This window comes from Bipolaris oryzae, assembly GCF_000523455.1.
Source record: "Bipolaris oryzae ATCC 44560 unplaced genomic scaffold scaffold_286, whole genome shotgun sequence".
Taxonomy (NCBI): domain Eukaryota; kingdom Fungi; phylum Ascomycota; class Dothideomycetes; order Pleosporales; family Pleosporaceae; genus Bipolaris; species Bipolaris oryzae.
In genome coordinates this window covers 1-20,100 of record NW_006911562.1, presented here as the reverse complement: position 1 = coordinate 20,100, position 20,100 = coordinate 1, and the positions used below count along the sequence as shown (strand labels likewise).

General features: G+C 44.6%; 13 protein-coding genes across 13 annotated transcripts; 5 read left to right on the top strand and 8 right to left on the bottom strand.

The window, feature by feature from the left end:
* Window positions 1-111: 111 nt before the first annotated feature.
* COCMIDRAFT_109767 (uncharacterized protein) lies at window positions 112-513 on the bottom strand (the record flags this gene model as incomplete). Its single annotated transcript, XM_007695246.1, has 2 exons — window positions 112-305; window positions 354-513. The coding sequence occupies 2 exons, from the start codon at window positions 511-513 to the stop codon at window positions 112-114; spliced, it is 354 nt and encodes a 117-aa protein (XP_007693436.1).
* A 134-nt stretch (window positions 514-647) lies between these two features.
* Window positions 648-2,036, bottom strand: COCMIDRAFT_109776 (uncharacterized protein; the record flags this gene model as incomplete). Its single annotated transcript, XM_007695245.1, has 1 exon — window positions 648-2,036. The coding sequence occupies one exon, from the start codon at window positions 2,034-2,036 to the stop codon at window positions 648-650; it is 1,389 nt and encodes a 462-aa protein (XP_007693435.1).
* A 699-nt stretch (window positions 2,037-2,735) lies between these two features.
* COCMIDRAFT_61689 (uncharacterized protein) lies at window positions 2,736-2,891 on the bottom strand (the record flags this gene model as incomplete). The annotated part of the gene is made up of 1 exon (XM_007695244.1): window positions 2,736-2,891. A coding segment is annotated over one exon (156 nt), but the record flags the coding sequence as incomplete, so codon positions are not given.
* Window positions 2,892-3,902: 1,011 nt separating this feature from the next.
* Window positions 3,903-4,675, top strand: COCMIDRAFT_109759 (uncharacterized protein; the record flags this gene model as incomplete). Its single annotated transcript, XM_007695243.1, has 2 exons — window positions 3,903-4,397; window positions 4,475-4,675. The coding sequence occupies 2 exons, from the start codon at window positions 3,903-3,905 to the stop codon at window positions 4,673-4,675; spliced, it is 696 nt and encodes a 231-aa protein (XP_007693433.1).
* A 193-nt stretch (window positions 4,676-4,868) lies between these two features.
* COCMIDRAFT_109779 (uncharacterized protein) lies at window positions 4,869-5,333 on the bottom strand (the record flags this gene model as incomplete). Its single annotated transcript, XM_007695242.1, has 1 exon — window positions 4,869-5,333. The coding sequence occupies one exon, from the start codon at window positions 5,331-5,333 to the stop codon at window positions 4,869-4,871; it is 465 nt and encodes a 154-aa protein (XP_007693432.1).
* A 128-nt stretch (window positions 5,334-5,461) lies between these two features.
* Window positions 5,462-6,528, top strand: COCMIDRAFT_41560 (uncharacterized protein; the record flags this gene model as incomplete). The annotated part of the gene is made up of 4 exons (XM_007695241.1): window positions 5,462-5,977; window positions 6,025-6,127; window positions 6,180-6,355; window positions 6,403-6,528. The coding sequence occupies 4 exons, from the start codon at window positions 5,462-5,464 to the stop codon at window positions 6,526-6,528; spliced, it is 921 nt and encodes a 306-aa protein (XP_007693431.1).
* A 63-nt stretch (window positions 6,529-6,591) lies between these two features.
* COCMIDRAFT_30943 (uncharacterized protein) lies at window positions 6,592-7,200 on the bottom strand (the record flags this gene model as incomplete). The annotated part of the gene is made up of 1 exon (XM_007695240.1): window positions 6,592-7,200. The coding sequence occupies one exon, from the start codon at window positions 7,198-7,200 to the stop codon at window positions 6,592-6,594; it is 609 nt and encodes a 202-aa protein (XP_007693430.1).
* A 1,036-nt stretch (window positions 7,201-8,236) lies between these two features.
* Window positions 8,237-8,710, top strand: COCMIDRAFT_109766 (uncharacterized protein; the record flags this gene model as incomplete). The annotated part of the gene is made up of 1 exon (XM_007695239.1): window positions 8,237-8,710. One exon carries the CDS (start codon window positions 8,237-8,239, stop codon window positions 8,708-8,710), a length of 474 nt encoding a protein of 157 aa, XP_007693429.1.
* A 176-nt stretch (window positions 8,711-8,886) lies between these two features.
* On the bottom strand, window positions 8,887-12,449 carry COCMIDRAFT_109769 (uncharacterized protein; the record flags this gene model as incomplete). The annotated part of the gene is made up of 4 exons (XM_007695238.1): window positions 8,887-8,981; window positions 9,454-10,381; window positions 10,475-10,809; window positions 11,474-12,449. 4 exons carry the CDS (start codon window positions 12,447-12,449, stop codon window positions 8,887-8,889), a joined length of 2,334 nt encoding a protein of 777 aa, XP_007693428.1.
* Window positions 12,450-12,828: 379 nt separating this feature from the next.
* COCMIDRAFT_109778 (uncharacterized protein) lies at window positions 12,829-14,787 on the top strand (the record flags this gene model as incomplete). Its single annotated transcript, XM_007695237.1, has 3 exons — window positions 12,829-12,883; window positions 13,031-13,323; window positions 13,366-14,787. The coding sequence occupies 3 exons, from the start codon at window positions 12,829-12,831 to the stop codon at window positions 14,785-14,787; spliced, it is 1,770 nt and encodes a 589-aa protein (XP_007693427.1).
* Window positions 14,788-15,155: 368 nt separating this feature from the next.
* Window positions 15,156-15,885, top strand: COCMIDRAFT_41555 (uncharacterized protein; the record flags this gene model as incomplete). Its single annotated transcript, XM_007695236.1, has 3 exons — window positions 15,156-15,218; window positions 15,283-15,365; window positions 15,423-15,885. 3 exons carry the CDS (start codon window positions 15,156-15,158, stop codon window positions 15,883-15,885), a joined length of 609 nt encoding a protein of 202 aa, XP_007693426.1.
* Window positions 15,886-16,031: 146 nt separating this feature from the next.
* Window positions 16,032-17,133, bottom strand: COCMIDRAFT_109765 (uncharacterized protein; the record flags this gene model as incomplete). Its single annotated transcript, XM_007695235.1, has 2 exons — window positions 16,032-16,573; window positions 16,623-17,133. 2 exons carry the CDS (start codon window positions 17,131-17,133, stop codon window positions 16,032-16,034), a joined length of 1,053 nt encoding a protein of 350 aa, XP_007693425.1.
* Window positions 17,134-17,827: 694 nt separating this feature from the next.
* On the bottom strand, window positions 17,828-19,950 carry COCMIDRAFT_109764 (uncharacterized protein; the record flags this gene model as incomplete). Its single annotated transcript, XM_007695234.1, has 2 exons — window positions 17,828-18,311; window positions 18,419-19,950. Coding segments are annotated over 2 exons (2,016 nt in total), but the record flags the coding sequence as incomplete, so codon positions are not given.
* Window positions 19,951-20,100: the final 150 nt, after the last annotated feature.

Below are 20,100 nucleotides of genomic sequence, written 5' to 3'. Positions count from 1 at the left end.
GAGCGTCCTTCTTGAATCGTGATAGCAATAGCGTCTGGGTCGGCTATTTCCTCTAGCTGGCTAACCTCTGCTGTTAGAGATCTAGATATATAAAACAAATTAGCATAATTATTAGTATGAGATTTTAAATTTTATTTTTAATACTGACATAAGCATACCACCGATTTGTGGAACAATCTCTACAGTACCGTTTGTATGCAAAAACATAAGTGGTGGCGTCCAGTAAGCAGACATGTCTTCAAGCACTGCACATGTCGTGCACTTAGACTGAACAAGGCTATCGTAGGACGACGAGAAATCTAAGTCTAGACTAACGATTAGACATTGAAACCGCAATCTCATGCTTAACGTACTCTGTGCTCCATGAAGCGTGTGTGCATGTTGGGAAGGGAGCCCTTCCGAGACGATTAGATCAATTCGAAAAACCCCCAATCGAGAGTAGCAAGGAGGCCGCCAAAACGCTCTAGTAGTTAATGCAAACACGCTAACAAGTGAAATATAGCGGATGTTCATCTTATAGAGCTGTTTATATTTAAGAAAAAAAGCTTAGATTTTGATCTACAAGGTTTGATACACTTCAGCACAGTCGCCTTAATATAACTCTTCCTAACACTATCTAGAAGTGAGGGCTCTGTTTAAGCCTTTATCTAACTGTTTACCCTCTTCCACTTTGTGAATTGCGCAGGGTAAAGAAGTTGCTGTTCTTCAGTCAAGTCTGCATACGTGACATCTTCCGGCAGTTCAAAAAGTTCCAAGAAGTCTTTGTGAAACTGTTGCTTTAGCGACATTCCTGGCGTTTTCTCAACAGAGGTCTTCTCTAGTTCTGTCTTCGGTAGAGGTGTAAACTGACGTTGTGGAACCGGAAGTTCCATAAGCGTCGGAGTTACTGAGTGTTCAGTGGTAGCAAGCAGCGACTTGGTCCGGCGGGACACCGCTTTCGTCTCGTGTTTCAGCTTACGGAGTGGATCAGGTCTGCCTGGAATGTTGCTCATCCATCTTTTCTCAAATTGATTTTCAATTTTGACAGCAATGTTATAAATAGCAATTGATTTTTGCCGGTCATCGATTCCCTCCATCAGAAGTTTCATTGTTGACCTAGTTTCGTGACTGAAACCTGATGTATTTTTAAGATTATAATGTTCATAGAGATCGGGATTTAGATAAACAAAGCAGCGGGTATGTGGTCGTTTTCCTTTGAAGTCGGGAGCTAGTACCTCTACCTCGGCGTCATGTCCAACGCCCATTTTGGAGTCCCAGTACACTAACAAAATCCTTACTTGGCTAAGTATGTTCATAGGAAGTGCTGTTTTTTCATCTCTATGATGTTGCACAATCTTCTCAACAATGCGATTGCTACCTTGGGTGACATCTCGTTCTTCCTTATAGTCGGACCCATTCGGAAGAATTGATTCAAAACGAGCGCTTAAACCCTCCTTAGATCCAAATCTAACACAGTATCGAGTCCGAGAGCTTCTCTGAATGTGGCCAAACACTCCTTTGGGGAGATGCTGCAGTGAAGACTCCCCGTGAGAATCATTGACATCGATGTTCCATGTCATATTGAGATTATCCACAAGTTCCTGAGTAAATGTTTTTGACTCTTCTGCAAGCTCTTGTTTCATTTTACTATGTCCTGATGAACTTTCTTGATGACTTGCATATCTCTTCTCAGGTTCTAGCGCGTGAATTGCTGCATCTGGCTGCGTGGCAATTGGCTCGTTGGCAATTACCTTCCCATGAGTCATATGATCAGTGTTACCTGACTCTGTATCAGTTTCAATTGGTTCACCATCCATTGGTTCAGTAGATCCAGATCCAGCTCCAGTAGTATGGTTGATGCTAATTTGGGCCGTGGCACTAGCATACTTCCCCATCTCTGTCTTTATCTCTTTCAACTTTGCTTCGTCTTCTTCGGTAAACATTCCCTGGTCCCTTGTCTCTTCTAGTTTATCATATTCTTCTTGGAGCTTTCTGAGTTTATCGTCATGATGTCCTATCGTACTTTTCATGCTCTTCGTATTTTTCGTTTTTTTCATACCTTTCGTATTGTTCGTGTTTGTGGTGATCTTCTCACCCTTGACATTAGTTTTGCTAGTCCTAGTGATAGGCATTATGTCTATAAACAATAGATTTTTGAGAATGTTTCCTTGTATCGGGAAACTTGTTTATATATTGCAGAGAGAAATTAACACAGGTTCAATGAAATGGTATAATTGAATTATTGAAGCACTATGCTCAAGGGCATCATGTTATAATTCGAGGGACACCTAACATTAAGACATTTTACATCATTTATCAGTATTATCTAGCAATATAAGCAAGTTTACAATGCCTCATATATTCAAAATACTTCTGTAGGAGTCACATGGCGTCCCGGAAGCTGACATAGTAGATAGTCACTAATTTATCTTGCTATCCTAAAGAGCAACTATGTAGTTACATCATGATGAAATATTTTAAATATGACCATTACTTTTCAGCTGTTTTCAGCAACTGTCCTAGGAGTACTTCCCCCTGATTGAAATCAGGAATAGGTGGCGTAGACAAAAGTCCAGGTAAAGAAGACTCAGTTTTGGCTAGCAGCGATTTCCGCAGTGCGGGCTTCCTGGGGAGGAAATCTTTGCTAGTCCTTATTACAGGAACCGGATACATGGACTCCTATTTTCATTAGCTATGCCCATGTAACAAGATATTCCATAACCTGCAAGTTGTGTAGAGGATGGTGGCCAGTCTATTCTTGTTGGACTTGAATCGTAAATATACAACTGACCGTTCTCCTTCTGAATACATATCCACACCCCTACTTTGTATCGGTCACTTATTTCATGACCACGACGAATAAAATTATTTTTCCGTTTCCGGAAAGACTCTTGCTCCAATCTTCTAGACTTCATGATGTAATAAAATGCACATTGCAGGACACTGAGCCAGCTATTTATACGCAACAAGCCCGCACTGACCATTTCTACTACAAAGTTATATCAGTAAGCTTAGACCCTACGTTTGACGCATCTAGATATGGATCGCCAATGGAGCCCCTCAATTTGGTACTCTATGCTATTCTCAGTGCTTATTGCCTTCCTCATTCTATGTTTTAGCACTCGTCTAGCGTTTCAGTGGCTTGCGGCACTCATAACAGATGCTATTCTCAAGTATCTAGTGTACTCTACTACTAGCCTATTTGGAATATCCAAATGGCGGATATCAGCAAAGGATGCAATGTTCCCCCTACTATATGTGAGCGCCAATGGCGTTTGTATGGGTTGGGGTGTAAAAGCGGCCAAAGAGCTCAGCAGCCGGTCCGCTTCGATGCTTGCAACAAATCTTATACTTCTTCTCCCCGGCTCGAACGTAGCAGCTGATATTCTGCATATGTCCTTGAAGGTATATAATCAAACCCACAGTTTGATTGGACTGGTTGCTCTGATACAAACGTCTATTCACGCTGGACGAGAACTCACTGCCCACGGGTGGACTGACAACATTAACACGATAAGTGGGATAGCGGTATGTGTATATGTATTGATGTTTGTAATATATTCTTATTCACCCAGATATTCTGCTGCGTGGGACTAATGAGTGTTACTTCTCTCCCCATCTTCCGTCATCATGCATATGAGATCTTCCGGGTCATTCACATCAGTTGCTCGACATCAATATGCATATTTCTATGGCTTCATGTTAACATATCAAATAAAACAGGCCGATTGCAAGTCATTATAGCAACATGTATATGGATAGCGACGTACTGCCATAGAAACTTCCTCCTTATATATCGTAATCTTTCAGTAAGCAAGCCCAACACAAGTGTGTCTGTTGAGAACTTTCACAACACTCTCCAAATAAAGGTCAAAGTGCCCAGGCCTTGGAAAATTCAGCCCGGCCAGTATGTCTACCTTACTATGAGAAGACCCGGATTTTTCTCTATATTGCAGCGCCACCCTTTCATGGTAGCAGACTCAGAATCAGACGACCACGACTTCCAGTTGCGTATTCAACCTAGGGCGGGTTTCACAAGTCGACTCCTTACACAGACCCTTTATAGAACCAGGGAGCTTAGTGCTTTCATAGAAGGGCCCTACGGGCAAGGATTCGACCTTCGAGACTTTGGTACAGTGGTTCTATTCGCTAGTGGGATTGGGATTGTTGGCCATCTTGCCTATGTTCAAAAGCTCATACGCGACCACCAGCAATCAAAAACCAAGACAAGAGATATACTTCTAATCTGGCACGTAGATGATAAGTATCAGCTGGATTTGGTCTGGGAGGTTATGAACATTATACTGAGAAAGGACGATCTTCCAAGCACTGCAACGCACAAAGATACTGGTATTACGTCTCGAAGTGGAAAGAAAGACCGATACTTGGGCGGTAGTACCACCGGAGAAAACCCAGGAGTGCGACCTGCACCGCATGGAGACAATGCAAGTTGTAATGTGACGATATAGTTTTAGCAAAAGCTAATGCTTCCAAGATTATAGATGTTTATATCTACGGTGACTACGAGATATTCAATGAGGCCGGGAATGCAGTATCCTACAGGCGGACAGGCAGTCGGATTGCTGAGGTAAAAGGAAAGCCAGATGTGCGGCAAATTATCAACGATGTTCTAGAAACGAGAAATGGAAGACTCGCAATCTGTGGTAAGATTTTTCATTCACTGTCGCTACACTAAATAACCTGAGCAGTATGCGCACACTGGGAAATGAGGTGCCAGGCGCGAGAACGCGTTGCTCGTACCAGCCATAAGCAAGTGAGATATCTGGAGCTAGATTTTCAACCATTTGAGCTGAGGCGGCACAGTAAAAGAAGACACTCTTTGCCAATCCAATGCCGTGGGATCGAAGGTGCTTAGATAGAAATGAATCTCAAATCCACCCGTCCATCGACATGGTAGTTTTTTTTGGGCTCTTTGATGCTCTGTAAGGCGTTATGAAAGCTTCAAATGCTTGTTCCTGGTCGTGACTGAATTGATCTACTGCGTCTGAGACTGCGTTGGAAAGGTCTCGGATCTCGTCGAAAGCGATTCCATCAAGTAAACCAAGAATGCATGCTTGCAGTAAGTCTTGAGAGATTCTGTCAATCTTTTCCTTGAACTTTTCTGCGTGCCGGTAACATTCCCGGTAGAATGTAAGCTCGAATCTAAGTTCCCCATTTCTGCGGTTGAGGAAATCGATGTAATGAACCATGTCTTTGGGCTGCTTCGATTTTTGCATATAGTGAGGTTCCATTTCTATCGCGATCGTCGTACCACCATAGCACCTTATAATATGGTCAATGTTATTAGCTTCGAGAGGTCTGCCACGAGGCAGCTTTCTCATTGCTGAATCCATAATAAAATGTGAAGCTGAATGGGAGTCAAGTGGTCTTAAGTTCGCTGTGTCAGCGCAGTTACAAATGTGCGGATGGTTTTTTATATTAAGCCTGCAGCAAGCTCCTAGTTCACAAAGTATCAGCTAATATGGATTCTAGGCGGCTGACGATCTTTCCAAGTGCGACAAATGGCGCAGAAAACGCAAACTCTATTAACAGAAAGGGTGGCTCTGCTGAGCCAAGAGCCCCGAAGCGAAGGCTTCATATCGAAGATGGACTGATAGAGCGTAAGCTCCCAAAGCCTACGTTAACCCTTCGAGCAAAGCGCAAAATCTTCGCACCACTTCATAAAGATCCTGGAAGACACTATCAATGTATACATATCGTGGATCCGGAAGGAGAAAGACCTTATTGTTTGGCCCAAGAAATAGCCTCAGATGCTACTGAGAACGGATACCGGGTCGTGATGATTCGACGTAGCCCTGATAAATCCGTTTATGGCTTAGAGGATCCGAACCCGAATCTTCTCAATATTGTATCTGTTTTTAGTTTTCAGGGTTCTTTGTTCACCGTCTTTGATAGACCTGGCCTTGCATTGTCTGAGATTGCTGTGTCTCATTCCCCACCGCTGGGATTAGCTCAGGTGAGAACAATAAGCGTAGAGGTAGGGCAATCGCACGTTCAATCATTCATGGAGTAATAATAGTGTAGGCACTTTCTGGTATTTGCGCAGTGTACACTGCGGGCCTTTGCTTGCCTTCAATTAGTGTAGAAGATATTACAATTTCAGAAAGTAATGGTCGAGTCAAAGTTGGTAAGTATCGAAAGCTTCGCAGGAGGAGTTCCAACCGCTAAACAGCACGTAGCATTGGACCGAGCATCTTTGCAAGAAACAATCGCAGGTGATAAGGCTGTTGCCTTTGGAAAAATGCTAGAAAGCCTTGTGTCCGTTGTTCCGGGTTCTTCAGCCCTACAGCAAAGCCAGGATCTCCATGCTTTCATTCACAACGCCGCTGAAACATCATATCAAGAATTAAAGAAGGTAACTACATTTTGTTGAAGTCATAGTATAGTACTAAGATGTTATAGGATAGTTTTTTGAAAAACGCTTTGCCCGCAGCGTCACTGATTCCTTTTGTCTTGAATGCACAGGTCATAGTGTTCCCGGTCGAATATGTAACAGAATCTGTAATAACTGATTTGGGGACATCGTAGAAATAACGTTGAAGTAAAATTGCGATAATATATAGATACTCAAACATGTTATGATGAGAGAAGTTACTGGTTCTTCCCAGCTAATGATTTTCCTCGTCGAGATTTCTTTCGTCGTCCATCTTCGGTAGCAATTTCGAGAGCCTTGTCCAGGCTTGCGACCTCATTCTTTCCATTTTCGACTTGTTGGGATAGGGTTTTGATTTTCTCGCCAAGCTCCATGTTACGGTATTGGAAATCCACATTTTGATCCATAACGTATCTCAACTTGGCGAAATCGTCATTCTCCGAATGCTGACTAGAAATTTCCTGCACAAGCAGAGCGTTCTTGGCTGACTCTAAAATCATCTCACTGATACTTTGGCCATTCTGTGAGCCCTCCACATCGCCTCCAACCAGATTGGCTCGAGAGTTGTTCAACAGGCTTTCGGCTCGCCTAGCCACCTCATCGGCGAACATCCGAGATTCTGTTGCAGATTTGTTGAGATCTTCTTGGACCTTCGTGCAGCTCTCATACTCCTTTAACAGCTTGTCGTGGCATTCTTGTAGCTCGATGAATTGCTGGTTAAAGAGTTCGCTTGCCTTCCGTTCCTGTTGTAATTCTTTCTCTATCGCTAAGATTTGCCGTCGTGTATTTCCTGTTTCGCTTTGAGCCAACTGAAGGTGTTGATACATGCTTTGTAGCTGGCTTTGGCCATGACTATATAAGTTAGTCATGTATACCGCAACCCTGGCACAGCATGCTTGGTTGCAAGAACTCATATTTTCCTGCTACCTGAGGTCAATCATAAGATAAGTACTTTTAGGAGATGACAGAAATACCTCTGATGATTGCATTGTTAACTCTTGATGTGGCTGTGACTGACTCATTGTAACTGGTTAAGGCGAAATGCTTGTTCAAAGGCGGGGAGTACTTGGGCAAAAAACAGACTAAATACTCTACTAGTAGATGCTTTTTTCTGAGTTTTTATAATAGTAACGGAACTGGAGAAAGATTATGTAGTAGGTAGTCAAGCATTTACAGTTGCGGAAGCCAAAAAGCGGGACTGCGTCAGCAAATTACTCCACGCCAATGACTAGGGCTCCAGACCTAACGCACTTCTACATTGGGCTGATTTGTACTTTTTGCTAGCGCTTAATACACCTGACACATTAGATTATGAGTGGTACGCCCTTCTTCTAATCCGCTAGACAGGTATTCCTCAGATCCATAGGATCTAGTACTGATTAAGAGCTACAGCTCCACTGGTCCGGAACGGTTCGGCCGGAAGACATCGCACTAGTGTTTGGAACTTCGATTTTACAGAAAAAAGGATTAGGGGCTACTAGTTGTTTCGCCGAATATCTACCAATCACATCGATCGTGAAGTGATCCATATATGATGCCAAGCCATGTACATAGAGAGCCAAGCGAAGCTCCGTTGCAACCGTGTGCGGGGTAAAGTCGCGATCGATAGGTGCTGCACGACCCCAGTCAAGACTACATACCGTTCTACATAGAGTTGACTTCTGTTAGAGATGGTACTGCTTAGTACAGTAATGCTCTGACTAGCAAGACGAATGCCGGATACAATCGGAAGCGGTGTACCATGTTCTTTACACTCAAGATATACTTCCGTAAACTTATTGCTTATAGCTTCTTTGTAATTCCGTATCAGCGGGTATAAGTGCTTGCTCCCTTCGCTAGATTTCTGGCTAACATCCAATCAACATGGCTTCCAATGATCAAAATGCATTGTTCTCTGAGCAGCCGGCATTATTTTCATCTTTAAACGCAATAGTGGCCACGGGGTCATCCACAACATTTAGTCCTCATCTACCGCCCATTTTAGAACGGGAATGGGATTTCAATTGGGAAGAGAATACGTTTCCGCTGTCAAGTCCCTACGAAGGCTTCGAACAAACCACGACTGCTATCAAGCCTGCTACCAACGACAATTCACTGCCTCAAACACACGAGGAGCTAACCGAGGTGCAAATTGAGGTGCGACAGCTGCGTCGTGATATCTCAGAACTGCATGAAATGTTCTGTAAGCGGCTAGATGATATAGAGAAGAGCGTACTAGGAGCTCAACGTTATGTCAATAATTTGGTACCGTGGTCAATGGAAGTTCACGAGAAGTATTCACAACTATTAGCGATAGCAATGGAGCAAGAAGACCGAGCTGCGGACAGGGCTACATAATATGCTTAATAGACAAGGCTTTAGAAATCTTACCATGTGTTCCTTACTGGCTATTATTCGCGTATGCACGTTCTAATGATGATTTGTAAAAATGCATTATAAAAGATCGTATTTTACAATCCACTTAGCACATTCACATCAGGAAATTATCGAGCAGCAATGTAGCTGAAAATAAATTAAGTGACTTCTGTTTGTCTACGACGTGCTTGTTCGTATCGCCTTCTTTCAACGATACCGTCATCAAGAAATCGGCTATAGCCTTCGGGATCTGCTCTCTTATGCCGCGATCTCGATAGCATCTGCCGCAGACGTTGAAGAGCAGATAGTATCGTCTGTTGAGCCTTCATATTTTAAAGCGATCTCGAAAGTTGAATAAGTCAACGAATGAAACAAATATGCTCAGATGGAGCGTTCGATTGAATGTATGAGTAGGTATGTGTCTAAAGGTATCATGTTGTTCTGTTGCTTATGTTGCTGAGAGCGAGTTTAAATACAGCATAATCAGTCCGTGGATAACCACGCCACTTTATATGGTGCCCTAGGTTTACAGGACTTTCTCGCGTATGATTTTTCTTTATTCGAACTAGAAGCCTCTATTTATGGAACTATTGCGCAGTGTACATGTGTAGTTCATTGGCCTTTTCTTAAAGTGAAGTTAGGGCGCCGCCTCTTGGAGATTCTAGTTTTCAAAGGCATTGCCTTTTTTCTTTTCCTGCTGGTTTTACACTGACAACGACTCATACTTACAGAGTCCGTAACTTGATGATCTGATCTCCCAAACTTAGCGTCCAGCTGCTGAACTCTTGCGAAATGTGAAATCGATTGCGGGAAACCACTGATTCTTGTTTGGTTAGATTGATTAAACTGCAGGTAGATAGATTTGCTCTGTTCCGCATGGTACACTCTGAGCTCGACAGCCTTGCAGTAATGACCACATACAGTGCAAAGGCTGGAGCCGCCAATATGGCCCAAGCTAGTACCATCTTCCATCGTAAAGGAGGCATCTGGGTATTCCTGCAGAATTCTTTCAACTAGCGCACGCGTGTCCGGACTACGGCAGCGGATAGAACCAAAGCATACTAGCAATGTTCTATTGGCAGTAGGCTTCTGGTGGAGTTCGAAAAAGAAAGCAGCGGCAAACAGTGCCTGCGCGATACTAGAAAAATCGTAACCATGAAGAAATGTCGCAGTCAAGCTTTCTAGATCTGGTATCTTGCTAACATCATCTAGCCTTGGCTCTGTGCTAAGCGCTATGTTGATACGGAAGTATCTGTGCCGTTCCTCGAGAGGGACACGATTCAGGTGGTCCTCCCAGCTGTCTTGGGCACTCAGCATGGCGTTGAAAAGGCGGAGTAGGCGCGAGAGGAAACGGTCACGAAAACCCAGTCTGCTAGAAACTATCTTTGGTGGCTCTGAATCTTGAGCAAACCCTGTACCTATTGAGACAGCTAGGTCAGGTGTATTGTTCCAGATGGCTTTAGCCTCCCACTCTGCGGGGCCAATAGGATTGTTATGCTTTCCTGCACCGCCATCCTGTAAAAATCCAATGCCCTGAATAAACTTTGCTGGGAAGTAGGATGGGGCAGCTGACGTAGCCCTAGCTCTGGATAAAATAAGCTTGAAAGCTAAGAGAAGGAACCATAACCTACGCATCGCATATAAGAGCCTCCTCTTTTAGATGAGTAGCTCGGTAGTGTCGGTAACCTGTATTCGTCTATTAGTCTTATATCCAAAGATGAGATATAGCCTTTTACCTTTTCTTACTCCAACTCCATTATAATTAGAGAGGATGCACAATCTCGAGTTAGATACGGCCATTGTAGTAACTGCCACTTTGGGACCTGATATACCCGTGTTCGATGTATTAGAGCCAAAAAGGGTAGTGTTTGATCCGAATGCTTCTTTCACGCATGCTTCCATCTCGGCAGCCCCGTAGAAGCTATCTGTAAGTAGTGAACATAGAAATCCATATATATTTGCGAACAGGGAATTTCCAAGTATTGAACGAGAAGCGAAGACACGTTCAGACAGCTGCCTGAAGATGTCGATGCACTCGTCCAGGCTCCGGCGTAAGAGGAACATGAGTACAATAAGGCCACCTACAACTTATGATGAGTGGTGGTGCTATCTGCAAACGTCGAGATAGGGGAGAGACTTACCTGTACTTGTACCCAATATCAAGTCAAACTCATCGTGGATAGGATAAGGAAGTTGTCGATACCTGTCGAGAGCTTGTAGTATATGTAGCGTGAGTATTCCCCGGATACCGCCTCCGTCAAGAACAAGCAGGCGGCTGCCGGCAGTCGGTGGTTTTAGACGAACTGTCAGCTCGCTGTTGGAATGGCACAAGATGCATTGCGAGATACGGTATGAGTATTCCATTTGCTGCCCTTTCAGTCCAAATCTGCAAGCACAAGAATCACAAAGCGCGTGTCCACAACGCAAACTATGCTCAGGCTTACGGAAGATGCAATAAAGGCAGACTTGAGAGCTTTGGAGCGTGTTCCAATCGATGGGTATGTCTTGTAGATTTCTCTTGTGCATTTGCACCGCTGTAAGCTCGGCTTGCTCAAGTTTGCAGCAGAATTGGCTAAAAAACACTTTCAACTGTGTACATGAAGCTGTTGGCGAGAAGCCTTGTTCAGACGGTAGTGATGAAAAGACGCCATAACAGTGAGACTGATATAAGCACTCGAAGACCGAGGACGGTTTGAAGCCTGTTGGTTAAGATTATATCGTGATAGCTCAGCTTGGAGTACTTACGATGCATACCTGGCGGAAGGCTGTCCAGCATAATCGCAGAAGCAATGTGCTTCAAGGCAGCCTCTTTGCTTACGTGATTGGTAGTGCATAGAACCAAAAAGTGCCGTAGATTGGCCCTAAGATTCTTTTCTATTCGATTGCGTTGCCGTGAAGCGATGATAAAGTTGAATGGTGTAGAGGCGCACGTAGCAACATGTTCTAACGCCAACTCAAAGAAGGCATTGAGATGGGAGGCTGAATACAGCGTCTTAGAGATGTCCCTACCTCTCCTTACCATTTTCATACTAGAATTGATGACCTTCTTCAATGTGAAATACCTCGAGGCAGACAGGGTCTTGCGGCTTTCTTTCGGCAGTACTACGCGCTGAATACTACTAAATATGGGAAAGCTAAGATTTCCCCTCCGCTTGTACGCGCGACTACTGACAAGAATGACCTGTGGCTTCCAGTCTTGTGACACGCTACTATGACGTCCACATCTTTGTAGGAAATGGATCCCTTCCTCAGGGGTAGAAAAATCATCAAGGAAGATACAAACAACATCAACGAATAAGGTCAATAACTTGCCAACCATTATTTCCACAAAAGTCTCTGCTGTGGGTGCGGATAAATGCTCTGACAACCACGTGACTTTGTGAAGCAAATGTCCATTACGATTTTGCAGTGGCTTCTGCTTGCTGCAGGCTTTCTCAATATCTAGACTCGCAACTTGGAGGGGATATTCATTGTAGGATGTCGAATCGTCTGCCTGTAATTGTGCAATACCGCGTGACCTCGAATGAGTACGCCCTTGTAGCAGCGCCTGACGTGCCGCGTCTTTCTCACGCTTGCCAATTAGCAAGACTGTAGAAGGAAACTGGGCATGAGGATTGCGAAAACCAGCAGTCGTTCGCTGTAAGGCGTTCCCACACGCTAAGAACCAATTAGTTCCACTTTGAAAGCCGTATAGCCAATCTGAATAATCTTGTGGCGGCATGATTACACGATTTAAATGGAAAAAAACTATTTCTCTCATGCGCTGAAGCCTTGTCCGTGTCGGTATAAATAGGTTTCTGGGATAAGCAGGTTCTTGCAAGACTCACTTTCAAGAGGGTGCTAGCAATGACACATTTATAAAGACGCTGAACCTAAGCTTATACCTTAGAAAAGTCAAAATATGAGTAAACAGCTTGAAAGATTCCGATACTACCTTGGTACTGCTCAAATACGTTTACTGAATCTGTGCTATAATGCATCTGCCTCGGATCCCGACGATTGTGTTGGGTGCTGCATATCTGATGTAGAACATAATTTACCGGCTTTAATTGGGTATTCTGAGTACCAGAACTTTTTGAATGAAGCAGGTATCTCCAAACATGCGCTTTATGTTGTTGGTTATCCGCCCAGGCTTTTTCTTTCCAATGATATTCAGTTACCATGCCTTCACGGCCGATTCCGATTAGAGACTGCGAAACGAGATAGATCGCGAAATCAAGACGATTGGTGGCTCGTGGATCTCTACAGTTCAGGTAAGAGAATCACGATTTCCCACGAAATCAGCTGCTGAGCAGTAGATAGACGCACCTACATCTGCGTTGGCTCAAATTCGCCAATCATACATGCGACATGTGCCTCTATGTGATGGGGAAAAGTTCCTTCACATTCAATTCTACGAACGTAAGAAAGATTACGAGGTCGCTTTAAGGTGGAAGAAGTTACTGGGAGCCAAGGTGAAGAGCCTTCATCAAGTTCTGCGCAACGACTGGCTCCGCGACTGTCTTGAAAAATTAGAGCCGTTTCGCTCCCTATGGATGGGCTTTCAGCTTGGATGTTTTCCATTGATTCTGAGCTGGCGGTGCAGCCAGGTACGGGTCCCCTGAAACCAAAGTGCATCGGATCGTTTACCTTTCTAGGAAATTGAATATTATCTAAACCATATCTATGAGATCTGGCATACAATTACAGATGGAAACACCCACCTCTGTGATGAATATACTGTTGAAAAGCTTGGGGGCCTTGCGCCTCTATGGAGTTCTCGCGATCGTTCAATGATCGAGACCTTGTTCACCACATGTCAGGTCTTCTGTCGCGTACGCGATTCTGCTGTACGCGCTCAAATACTTCAAAGAGTCCTTACTGTCGAAGGTCTCATCTTAAACTTCAAGACGTTTTTTAAACACGTCAAGGTATTAGGACCGATTATGCTCCCTTTAAGAGAGTTGTTTCCAGCAGCTGAGCTATTCCCTTCCAGGGACGAATTCAGCCTAGTATCTAGACGCCTTCCCTCAGTAAGAGACATTCTACTTCAGCACTGCTACAAACAGCATGAGGATAACAAGCAACAATGTTTATTGCAATACAGTGAACACGATGAGCGCTTCTTCGAATGTAGCGATCCCGGAAGATATGCGTACTGGCAACTATGTCTTTATCTTTTTCGCCACTCGAAAAGCCAATGGAATTCTTACAACGAAGGAAAAGGCCAAAAGGAACAACTAGAGCGTTCAGAATGGATCATTCGACTTGGTCATTTTGCGCGTAAGCTTGGTTTTGCGTCTGCTGAAATCTCTTCTCTATGCAATCAAGATCCAAATCTTTCACAGATTCGTATTCACATGCTTCAAGAACGACCAAATCATTCGTTCTCTGTATCTGCAGAAAAATTCGAGGCAGAAGCTCATTCCCGTCGAACTGGCCAAGCGATCTTTGAGCCTCGCCTGCCTGCTCTAACTCCATTGATGACGACCGATAACGCGACTACTATAAGGATAACTAGGAGCCACCCCGAGCTATTTCTTCCCACAATATGGACTGCTCTTACCCAAGAGCCGAGATACGCTTTGACAGAATATGGAATGCTTGTGTTGATTTGCATGTCATTCTTCGAGAAGTTTGGATCAGCATCTATCAGTAGTATCTGCGAGGGCTTTCAACCGACCCAACCGAACCAACTGACCCAAACAGCCCAACCGGCCCGACCACCGTTGCGTTCTTCCTCTATCTACTCGGTGCCCGTATATCCGGATTATCTGGCTAGGTCCCACGGTGGCCGCATTACATTCTGGCATCTGCCCCAGAGTCGGAATATGCTTCCCCAGGCAAATCATGTATGCGATATAACTGAAGATGATGTTAAGAAAGTAGTAAATAGTATTCAAACGCAGGGCGACGCGCCTTTGTTTGCTTTGCTTGATACTGGTGGGCTACTTAAGCTCTGCAATCCCTCTCAGATTTTGCATCGCCGTAAAGGATCTAAGCAACCAAATAACATATACTATGTATATGGCAAGAAGAATAGCAAGAATTGGATTTCGAAGCAGCTCAATAGCAGATAATCTAAATCTTCTTCCATTACGTGTGACAATCAAAGTGCCTTGGATCAACGAAGGCGATAGCATACCTGTTTGCTTGACAGACATTCTTGATTCTAACTTTTGTCAAATGATTCATTATCACATTTATCAAGCCGACATATGCCCGTAGCGTCTCGGGTGAGACAGCCGATGTTCAAATAAACTGTGGCACAGTAGTATTGACTTCAAGGACCACGTAATCCCAACTCTTAGCAAGTCGCCACATGCACGATTGTGGCACAGCACTGACACGCAGCTATTATCATAAGTTTGCATTAGGCGCATATAATGCCCCTCTACATGATTTCTTGCATACTACGCGATACGCGCTTACGGATGATCCGGACACAATGCAAAGGTCCAGGCAACGAGTGAAGCAAGCCTGCAATCGGTGCCGATTTAAGAAAACAAAAGTGAGTTCAGCTACTGAAAATACGATTGGGTACAAGACTTACCTTAGTATTGTGTGATGGGGAGCGTGTATGCAATAAATGCCGAAAGGACAATGTATTATGTGATTACAGCCTAGATGTGGACCACCAGCGAGATAAAAGATCTATGTAAGTATTACTAAGAGCAGGGAAGTGGTGGGTTCAGCCAACTCACATTGCATATAGGGTAGTTCTCCTCGAGGAACAGAACAAAAGGTTACGAGATACAGTACAAATGTTGTACGAATGCATTCGAACTGGTCGCAACATACCAGCACTGCCTGCACGGAGCCCGGGAGACGATCGCCCACTCTTACAAGACATTGTGGCATATGTCGATACATTTCCTGTGTGCAAGGAAACCACCTCCGACCAGTTCCAGCATCAGGTTACATTGCTGAGCACCACACCTACTTTTTCTCTACTACAACCACAGCCAGAAGCCTCATCACTTCTAAGCCTTGCTGCAAGTGAGCTTCAACAGAGCAGCTTTATGGCGCCTCCGATGCAACTAGACCTACCATTAACAGAATACGACGTAGCACAAGAGGACCATGATCTTCTAGGAAGCAGGCTGGACCTACAAGAGTTTTCGTCATTTCCGGGGGTAGACCCAGCGGAGGCGGCAGCATTGCGTCGATGGCTATAGTCATACAAATTATGGGCGATGTAGTCTCTTTTGGCGTTGAGAGTGGGAATCCAAGTATCTAGGTGAAGGTAATGAAATCATATTGCACCAGTATCTTGTGTGAAGTTTTCGAGTTCTAAGACGTCTCCCACGTAGAGCATATGCCCTTACACCGTTCTGGCAGAAGCCACAGACTCATCATCCTCGAATTCTAAATAGCCATCAGGCAAGTTTTCCATAGGTTCGCTGTACGTTTCCATATTCTCAAACTGTGTGCTGCTACTAGAAACGCACTCCAGGTCCAGATCATCAGCATCCACTTGTTCCCTCGCTATCTGGCTGTCTTCTGCCATCTGGACGTTTAGACGTTTGACTTCATGGCATGTGTTCAGCTTCAAGACCTCTTCTGTGGGCTTGTCTCCAGCTTTCAGAGCATTTCCCATAGTAGTGCGGACGTAATGGCTGATATCGGTAGTTGCTTCCTCGATTGCTCCACTAGCGTCCAGCAGCTGTTCTCTCTGAATATCTACAGCCTTTCGCAAACTTCGAAGTCGAGTATTTATTTCTTGTAGGCTTGGGTCTTCCTTCACGATCCATATAGCTAAGTCATTTTTCTCGCGTAGAAAGAGAGCTTCGCCGGAACCCGGCGGACTTAACAACCTGCTTGCTACTTCTGAGCGACATGCTGCACCTCGAAGCATCAGATTTGCTGTGAGATTTAGCAACCCCCATCGCGCTTGCTAAGACAAACTACATACCTAACAGTATAACACAATCTGTATCCTGACTACCGGCAAAATGCTCAGTAGGCAATGGCCCTAGTTGAAGTGGACGGACAAAAAAGACATCTTGGAGTAATTGATGGTACTTAGTAGGGCCTAAGACCTTAGCTACGCGAAGAAGCATAAGGAGTTTGGGCATAGAAATCGTCTCTGGCCTTAGGGTTTGTGTGATGAAACTGTACGCTACGGTGTGGTGTACGCGCGACGTGGTGGGGATCTTGTATCGTTGAATGGCGTCGGCCATATTCACAAGCGTTTGCAGCGATATGTGAGATTGCGGTATAAAAGAGCCATGAGCCGACTGGCACATCAAGTAAAAAGCTTCAGGATCTTCGTCAGGGAGCTCGATACTCTTACGCAACGTGCCGCTTTGCGTGGTGAAAAGCTTTTTGAACTCCGGTGACGTTTCTGACATGACTGAGGAAGAGACGAAAAACCGAGATTGTTGAATCTGAACCTCAATGTCGCCTTTCTCGTGTAGATTCATGCTGAGATCTATTATGGAGGTCATGGTAAAGCAAGATGAAGGAGCTTTTTTCATTCTATTCGTACTGTAATAGTATATATAGTGATTGAAAATTGTGGAATAGAAAACCCAAGCTGTAGCGATCAGTCTATGTGCGCCCTCGTTGGCAGCTCACGTCAATGTTCGCAGGGCCACTAATTGGCGGAAAGGTATGCCGTTGCCTGGCTTTCTCGGATGCCGGCCTATTCTGTGAATCTCAAGAGGCCTCCCGTCAAACGGAATGCTCACATGAGACGATCATTTGTTCGGCCATTTTCGTCTATTCGGCTGTACTTTGGCGCGGCAAGCCGGCCCTAGTGCATACGCCATCAGTCCCCAGCGCTTGCAACACCAATAGGAACGATATCCGACTTTCCCAATTTACGCACAGCGGCAATTATGGTCATTTTCTTCGTCAGTCTTCCGTTCGAACCGTTGCATCCCGAGCCCCTGAATTCGTGCAAGGATTCCTGAAATGGCTCTAGATTTGCGCGCGCTATAAGACATGACTCAGGTACATATGAGGCGATTGAGCGTGAACGCACGATCTGTGCATGCGACGGTGGAGATCGTTCCATAAAGTTTACATTACACATTTATATTATGTATCTGAAAGCAATGGTTACAACTACTAAGTCCGTACAGAAAAGATCCTAGAATTTTGTTCCCGCAATATCTAGTTCAAGTAGATCTTGCCTGATGCAGTTATAGTTGCGTCCGTATCAGATATTACCACGCTTTTTAGCTCTTCTCTGAGTTCCAATGCTCGAGCAGAGCTCATCCCGTTATCATCGCTGGGGATGCTAACCACTGGAATTGATGTAAGGGCCTTGTGGAGAAAAGGAGGGGATGGCATTGCCTTCTTGGCTAGGCCCTCGCTGAGCGCAGTGGGGGAAAAGCTCAGCAGGGGATTGAACGCTCGGGAAAGCAAGCGATGGTATATTACAGTTAGTCCTGTAGCAAAAAGCATAAGGCATGCCTGTCCAATACACTTAGCATTACCCTGCGAGTCTCGTACAACAAGAAACAGAGCAATAAGACAGACTTGCATTAGATACAAGCCCATTAAGAGATGTTTTATGGCTTTGGGATAGAAGAGACCCCCGTGATCCCGTTCAGTAGTCAGAATACTTGAGTTGGAGTAGATGATCCAGAACAAGCTTATAACAAGAACCTGGAAAGGAATGACAATCGGAGAGATGATGACGTAGAGAAATCCTGTTAATCTTAGCATGTGCTACTGGACGCAATTCTTCGAACCCAAGACCCACCGATGCAGGAGAGGTTTGTAAAGAGAGGTACGAAAGTACCCCATTGTAGATCCTGGCCCCTTCTTCTCGTCATCATCTGAGTGGCTGATTTATCAAAAATCGGGCCAAGTACAAAGTCTCCTATTAAGCGATCAAATCTTAACAGAGAGTTCGCGCTAATTGAAAGAGCCTGTAAGAGTATATAGGAGAGGAAGTAGTTGCTTGCTTTTGGTAGATTCTTGGCCAATGTCCCAGCCAGCAAAGCTCCATGTTTCATCTCGTTGGCAATAGTGGTAAGTCCTGCAGACAACGAAACTACGAGAGTAACTTGGAGAAAAAGGAAATAGAAGTAATAATCTTGGATCTTGAGGTCAATGTGGCTCTTGGAAGAGATGCCCTGCTTTTTGACAAGGTATTCTAATACGACGACGAATCCTTTCATTAAAACGGCCACTAATAATGGAGGCAGTACACCCTGGAGCAGACTCAGGAGAAATTCTGGAAGCTCATTAATCCAGCTAAGCCAAGGCACCGCCCGGGTGATGTAGATGATTTGGGAGAGGAGCCCTGCCAGGGCTACTGGTATAACGCAAGCAGTCGCCATTGCCATAATAAGCATGTTCGAAAGGACAGTGCGTATGGTTCTGTCCTTCCAGGTGATGTTGACATTTCTCCATATCACATCATCAGCAGACAAAGGTATCGTACGGGGTGTCATATAACCTGAGCTGGTATGAATTACTGTTTGACACGCCATGTTGGCGGCCAGTGGATTGGCGAATGTAATAAAGGCGGATCGCAATAGGGGGAATCTCTCTCGTGTTGCGCGATGAAATTCCATCTCTTTACTAGTTTTAAGAAGTTCCTCCCTATACATTATGCTGGTATCCGCTTTTTCACGTTCTAGCCAGGCGAAGACGTTGAAAAGGCTGCGTGATTTGTAGTTTGCGGGTCTGTGTTTTTTGGGAAAGTTTGATTTCTTGTCTCGTTTCTGAACGCCTGCCCTGTAGGCCTTCCTTATCTTCGAAATCTCCTCTATCTCGAGAGATCGAGCTAAGCGTTCCCGTCTCTCCGCTAAACGGGAAATTAAGCTATAGTCACGATTGAAGGAAATTGCAGTAACTACGCCAGGAAAGATCTCCAGCTGAGATGTGAGTGCCTTCTCGGACATCCAATCGTCGGGTATGGATTCGATGAGTACCGTGCACAAAGCCGCGTATGGTGAGTTTTGCCGGATCGCAACGTAAAATGCAAGCTCGTTCCAGATAACCCAGCAAACATGTACGATAAAAAGCAAACCAAGGATGAGATGAGCCCAATAACGATCTGCCTGATCAAGGCCAACATTGGACCACCCTAACGAATCAAGTCCACTTACTCCAAGAACCGCAGTTTTCCCCTTAGTGTAGTTCAAAGGAATAAGAATGGGTGGTATAAGTATCAAAGCGGGAGTAAATATAACAGCTAGTGATCGTAGGTACCGGCGGAAGAAGTATCTATCAAAATGGTCGTGGTAGTGGTCAAATCGAATCAAATTGGTTGCAATGTACACACACACACAATTTATTTACGCCCGGCGGCCGAGCCGAAAGGGCTGCTAACGCTAGTCTAGCTTTACACTTCCTATGCTCAATCTTGGTCTCCCTAGCCCATATGTCTTCTTTGGCCCACTTCTTTATATAGCTTATCGTCTAATTCT